General features: G+C 36.4%; 1 protein-coding gene across 2 annotated transcripts in view; it reads left to right on the top strand.

Annotated features, from left to right (window-relative positions):
- The window catches only part of Stag1 (stromal antigen 1), a 335960-nt gene that overhangs the window by 304809 nt on the left and 24132 nt on the right, over positions 1–7019 (top strand). For both annotated transcript variants that reach the window (XM_005367800.3, XM_026789595.1), the window contains 3 exons: positions 1513–1605; positions 2172–2346; positions 5250–5389. In XM_005367800.3, the coding sequence (XP_005367857.1) occupies positions 1513–1605; positions 2172–2346; positions 5250–5389 (408 nt within the window). The remainder of the gene's footprint in view (positions 1–1512; positions 1606–2171; positions 2347–5249; positions 5390–7019) is intronic.

Here is a 7019-nt window from a genome sequence, read left to right as displayed (position 1 = left end):
CCAGCCGAGCAGGAAGTGAAGAGAGAGAGAGAAGGAAGTGGCCACTTTTTTAAAGGGAGAGAGACCACTCCCCAATGGGCTGGTATCTCAGCGGCTATAGGCTGGAGGAGCGGAAGGACCTCCCGCAACAAGCCAGGTTGGCGCACATCTTTAATCTCAGTGCTTAGGAGGCAGAGGCAGGTGGATCTCTATGAGTTTGAGGATAGCCTGGTCTACAAAGTGAGTTCAAGGACAGCCAGAGCTACACAGAGATACCCTGTCTTGGAAAAAAAAAACTAAAACATAAAACTCTTTTCACTTGGCATCTTCATTGTCTGCAAGAGTGTTTTCATGCTTGCCAGTGTTAGCTTTTGCCTTTGGGTGCCTTCCTTCTTTGCGAAGACTTATTTTTTTCTTTCTTTCTCCTGGACTCTAGCTTCAGAGAAGCTAGTTTTTTGTATTTCTATTCAAGGCTCAAAGTTCAGTCTCTAGTACCAAAAAGTTTTTTTTGTTCTTTTTGGTGGTGGTGTGGTTTTTGTTGTTGTTGTTGTTGTTTGTTTGTTTTTTGTTTGTTTTTTCGAAAAACAAAATCCCACTCAGAAGACAAAGGGAGTCAGAGTTCTGTGAGTTCCAGAGCAGCCAGGGCTACGTAGTAAGGACTATATCTCAAGAGAAAGAAAAAAGTGAGGTCTCAGCATGTTATAGCACTTACTGGAGATTGACCTGAGTTCAATCTTAGAACATAAATACGTAGGATGGAAATAAAAACCCAACTCCTGCAAATCACCCTTTATGTTGGCATGTACATGTATACACACACAATAAACAAATAAACATGAAAAATGGTTTTAAGAACAAGAAGAAAATAAATTTTATCTTTATACTTTTCAAATGTTACCATATGTGGAATATTATTAGACTGTCTAATATAACAACACTTTGCAGTACACCATGAAGAAAGGAGACATGTTCTTGCTAATATGATTTTTCTTTTCATTGTGCTGCTACGCTTTATCATCTTTTTGAAAGTTTTATTTTTATTTTAACTACATGCTTGTGTGTTTGTTTGTGTAGATGTGTACATGTGCATGCAGGTGCCCAGAAAGGCATTGGAACCCAGAACTGGGACAAGTAGTTGTGAGCTTCCCAGTATGGGTGCTGAGAGCTGAACTCAGATCCTTGGAAAGAGGGGTACATGCTCTTAACCACTGAACCATCTCTTCAATCTCACATGCCATCATCTTACATTCTAGTATCAGCCTAGATAAAACTGTATTTATAAACAAAAATATTTCTGAATAGTCACATTGACCATTTCATTATTAAATATGACTGAATGTTTAATATTGTTGGGTTCTCTGTCCTTTCCAGTGTGTTCAATAAGTAGGAAATAACTGTACTAATTGGTTCTCAATGATGAGGTTAGTTTTATGAATTATTTTACAATAAACAACCATTTTCTGTTTATTTTTCTTTGGATCAGTTTCTTGGTATATTGTTATTCATGCTTGCATGTTTGAATGTGTTTTACAGGAAGATTTGTTGGTATTGAGGAAAACAGTGAAATCTTTTTTGGCTGTTTGCCAACAGTGCCTATCTAATGTTAATACTCCTGTTAAGGAACAGGTAAGAAATTACTAGTTAATAGTGCTCTGTATTGACTACAATTACCATCCCAAATATATTGATTAATACTACAAGATATAATTTTTCAAATTTTAGCATATATATCTATAACATACAACCCAGAGTATAGATGTCTGGATATTTTAAGTTATAAACCAGGCTATATCTTCTGTTCTTGTACTTTGACAAATATATTCTTGTCAACTGGAAGACTTAAATTCAAATTTAGAATTCTTGATTCCTAAGAATTCTGTGATAAAATATTGGCGGTCTGGTGAGCTGATGTTGTAACTTGAGTTGACTTCTCACCAGAAAGCTTCATATGTATACATGTGAATACTTCAGTTTATGTTTTTAAAGTATGGCCATACCATAATCCCTCCACATAGCTATCTCTCGACCACTGTGAAGCCTAGCAGTACACACGTAGACATAGTGTAACTATGGAAAAGGGCCTTTTACAGACTTTGATGACATAATCAACTCTTTTGGGGGAGTAAAATCCTGATATTAGATATTCCTAAATTCGTGTACTATATTTTTAATGACCTCCTTTTGCATTGCAGGCTTTCATGCTGCTCTGTGATCTTTTAATGATTTTTAGCCACCAGTTAATGACAGGTGGCAGAGAGGGCCTTCAGCCTTTGGTGTTTAATCCAGATACTGGACTCCAATCTGAACTCCTCAGTTTTGTGATGGATCACGTTTTCATTGATCAAGATGAGGAAAACCAAAGCATGGGTACTTATGGCTTTTGTTACCTTTTCAAACTCTAAAGATAGCAGAGGGGCATGGAGTAAATTCAATTCTAAAACCTACAGTTCTGTTTTCAAATAAACAAGCTAGAAACTGGGCAGTGTTGGTGCACACCTTTAATCTCAGCACTCAGGAGGCAGAGGCAGGTGAATCTCTTTAAGTTCGAGGCCAGCCAGGGCTACCAAGCGAAACCAAAAAACTGAAATAATAATAATAATAAGTTGAGTGTGGTAGTAGAGCATGCTTATAATCCCTGCTAATTGCAAATTCAGGATTGCCTGGGCTACAAAGTTCAAGTCCAACCTGGGCAACTTAGTGTGATCCTGTCACACAATTTTATTAAAAAATGAAAAGAGGACCTGCTGATGCAACCCAGTAGTACAGTGTTTACCCATCATACACTAGGCTATAGGTTCAAAACTCAGTGCAGTAGAGGAAGAACAAATCTAAGCCAGGCTTTATAACACACATCATGTTATTATTGTACTTGGGAGGCAGAAGCAGGAGGATCACTACAAGCTTGAAGAAAGCCTTAACTACATAGCAAGTTTTAGACCAGAAAGCCTTTAAATCCTAGCTCTCTAGAGGCAAAGGCAATTAGACCTCTGTGTGTTTGAGGCCAGCCTGGGCTAAACGCTTGTGCCCCTGCTGACCTTAAAATTTTTTAATATATTTGTGTATTTCTGAAATCAAGAATGTACCAGATGATGTCTTTAAAATTACCTTAAGTTCATTTCCCTGTTTTTATAGAGTACTTTCTTATTAGCCAGAAAATAAAACTATATGTGTCAAATACTGAAAAATGATAATCAAACTATATAGTTAAAATTGTTCTGAACCTGCAAATACTAAAAATTTATATTGTATTATTTTTTATTTTATTATTTATTATTAATTATAATTAAATATTCATTTAAAACAGATTTTTGTTAAGTAGATTATTTAAGTCTTTTAAAATAATAGTAAGCCAGGAGGGTGGTGGCACATGCCTTTAATCCCAGCACTCAGGAAGCAGAGGCAGGCGGATCTCTGTGAGTTCAAGGCCAGTCTGGTCTACAAGAGCTAGTTCTAGGATAGGCTCCAAAGCTACAGAGAAACCCAGTCTCAGAAACAAAAAATAAAAATAAAATAATAGTTAAAAGACATTTTTTTAGCTCCATTCTTCTTGATACTAGTAGAATGTTCTATATTGGTCTAGGGGCATAGCTCATTGGTAAAACTCTTATTTAGCATACACAATGCCTGAGGCTTCAATATGTAGCCCCACCAGTGTATTATTTTTAACAAAATATTTGAAAAATACTAAGACTGGAATAGAGTATGTTTGGAATATGTATTCATCTCAAGAGACAAGATTTACCCACTGATTTCAAACATCTCAAAGCATTGTTTACCAAAGAAGAGGAATTGAGATTAAGTGTATCTGTATGAAGGAAAAATGCTAATCCCAAATACAAATGGGCTAGGGTGTGAGAGTGTCGATGCAGTCACAAGTGCTGTCTTCTAAATCTTTAAGGACAACTTTTTCTAGGACTACAGGTAAAGCCAATGGAATATAAAGCTCAAAATTTGAGGAAAAGAAAATATTTGTTGTTGAAGTTTTTAGTAACTTTAAAAATATGATTCACTGGAAACTGGAGATGGCTCAGTGGTTAAGAACACCTGATGCTCTCCCAGAAGACCTGGGTTCAATGGCAGCTTACAACTGTCATCAATTTACAGTCTCAGGATATTTGGTGCTGTCTTCTGTTCCTTGGACACCAGTCAAGCACATATATATATATGGAAGTAAAAATGAAAATGCATTTGATTTTGGACTGGAGAGAAATCATTAAATCATTGGAGCATTTGGTGCTCTTCCAGAGGACCCAAGTTCAGTTCCTGGCACTCGTGTCAGGTAGCTTACTACTGGGTGCCTATAACTCCAGCAAGGGGGTACCTGAACACATATGGCATATGCTCACATAGACACAAACACATACATATACATAAATAAGCATTATATATGTTTGTGTATATAATTTCTGGCTAATTATATAATCACATGCAGTAGAAGCACCAAAAATTAGCTATTACATATATTTCCATTTCCAAATCTTTTTGTCCATACCTGAGAAAGTTCTCTGGGAGAATATATTAGTATATAAGAAATGAAGAAAATTGGGGCTGGAGAGATGTCTCAGTGGTTAAGAATGTGTATTGTTCTTGCAGAAGACCCAAGTTCAATTCCCACCACCCACATCAGGCAGCTTGTAACTCCAGCTCCATGGGATGGCCCTAATCTCAAGTATGCACATATACAGACATGCACACAGTGTACACATTAGTAAATAATAAAAAAAATATTTAAAAAGGAGGACTGGAGAAATGTGACTCAGGTTAAAAGCACTGTCTGCTCTTTCAGAGATGCTGACTTCAAGTCCCAGCAACCACATGGTGGCTCATAACCACCTGTAATGGGATCTGGTGCCAACACTATACATAATAAATCCTTAAAAAAAAAAAAGAAAAAAAAAGAGAAAAAGAAATGAAGAAAATGGGAAAGGGCAGCATTTTAGGATAAATGCAATGGTATATTATGATAAAAATATAAAAAAAGCGGTTTCTATCTGTAGGCACTGCTAGAATATAGGGATCTTAGTTCCTACTATTTATTCTGAAGTAATAAGCTTACTGTTTTCATCCCATTAGAAACTAAATTAGCTAGGGATGTAGCTCATTGGTAGAGCATTTGTCCAACATGTACAAATCCCAGAATTGGGTCCCTGGCACAGCTAGCTAGAGAAATAGATAAATAAATCAGAATTAATATTCAGTGAATTTTCAGTTGTACAGATTCGCAGCACTAACAGGCTAAATTCATAACTACTTTATTTTTCTGTGGCTAGAGGGTGATGAAGAAGATGAAGCTAATAAAATTGAAGCCTTACATAAAAGAAGGAACCTACTTGCTGCCTTCAGCAAACTTATCATTTATGATATTGTTGACATGCATGCAGCTGCAGACATCTTTAAACACTACATGAAGGTATTGTTTCATATTTTTCTCCTTCCTATGGGGTAGAGAAATAGGTAATTAAAATGAATGAATAACTGAAGCTTAAATTAATAGTTTTCACCAGTGTATTTTGGGTAGTTTTGTGATGAAGTTTCTCATTGGTAAACGTACTTAAGTTCTTTATCAGTCTATAGTGTTAATTAATTATTTCATACAGTATGAGTTCCTAACACTTTCTTGGCTTCTCTCTTTTTCTATAAACTCCATTTCCTGATCTTGTAAAATCAGTGCTCAGAACTCTGGTATTGCCAGACAGGCTCGGAAAGGAGACAGTACTTCCCAGAGTATGTGCCTTGTTCTCCAGTCACAGGAGTGTTTTCTTCTGCCACTGTTAAGAATATTACTTGTACCTTTTAGTCACTTGTATATTTGTCTGTGTTTTTATATCACTATGTAGCTTGAATAACTGTAATCCCAATCCAAATTTGAATCTTCTTGTGCACTCAAGATATGGCTGGCTTTTATGTGACTCAGTGGCACTAAGCATGCCTAGCATGTTTGCAAACCAAGTTCCATTACATCACCACCAAAGAAAAAGAGATTTTTTTTTTAATTTTCGAGACAGGGTTTCTCCGTAGCTTTTGGTTCCTGTCCTGGAACTAGCTTTTCTAGACCAGGCTGGCCTCGAACTCACAGAGATCCGCCTGCCTCTGCCTCCTGAGTGCTGGGATTAAAGGTGTGCGCCACCACCGCCCTGCAGAAAAAGAGATTTTAAAGCCACTTGAGACTTCAAAACAGTTTTGGATTTAAGTGTGTTCTACTAGGGAAAAAAAAACTAAATTTAGATCCATGTTTCTCACCCTCCACCAAACAATAACTCATAGTGAATCAAAGGCCTAGGCCTTAACTGAAAACCCAAATACTAAAACTACTATATGAAAACATTTTAAGACACAGGCATTGTTAAGAACTTTCTGAATAGGAGTCAAGTAGGCAAGGAAATTGCTCAGATTACCAAGTAGGTAAGCACTTGTCATTAACTAGGTTATGCATAGTCACCAGAGTGAAAAGAGCCTGCAGAATTAAAAAGGTCTGCTTATCAAATAAGTAATTAATATCTACAAAACAAATACCAAAAATCAAAACTGTCAATCAACAAATTGTACTGTGAGATAGATAGTTAGCTTTTTAAAAGTATTTGGCGTTCTTAGCCATCAGGTAAATGTCAATCAAAACAACTGTGAGATTCCAGCTCACCTCAAATCAGATTATTATCATCAACAAAATAAATAACTCCAAATTCTTACAAAAATGTAGAGAAAGGGGAGCCCACATCTTATTTACTGCTGCTCAACTGTGAACTGTGGCCTCCTTTATGGAAACAAGTGTGGAGGTTAAAATAAAGTTAAAAAGTAGGAACCACCATGCCAGGTAATACCTTATTACCTTTTAGATAATGTGCCTTCCATCCTGTTAGGAAGGATAAGGAACTAGAACATGGGAGACAGCCAAGAGGATCATTGCGAGGAGCTCAAGGCCAGCCTAGTTCATATATCATCAAGTTCAGTATCTCAAGACAAACATAAAAAAAATCAAACATCTAAAAGAAGAATGAGAAAACATTTTTCCATATATATATATATATATGTGTGTGTATATA

Source organism: Microtus ochrogaster, unplaced genomic scaffold (genome assembly GCF_000317375.1).
Source record: "Microtus ochrogaster isolate Prairie Vole_2 unplaced genomic scaffold, MicOch1.0 UNK24, whole genome shotgun sequence".
Taxonomy (NCBI): domain Eukaryota; kingdom Metazoa; phylum Chordata; class Mammalia; order Rodentia; family Cricetidae; genus Microtus; species Microtus ochrogaster.
This window is presented reverse-complemented; position numbering and strand designations above follow the sequence as displayed.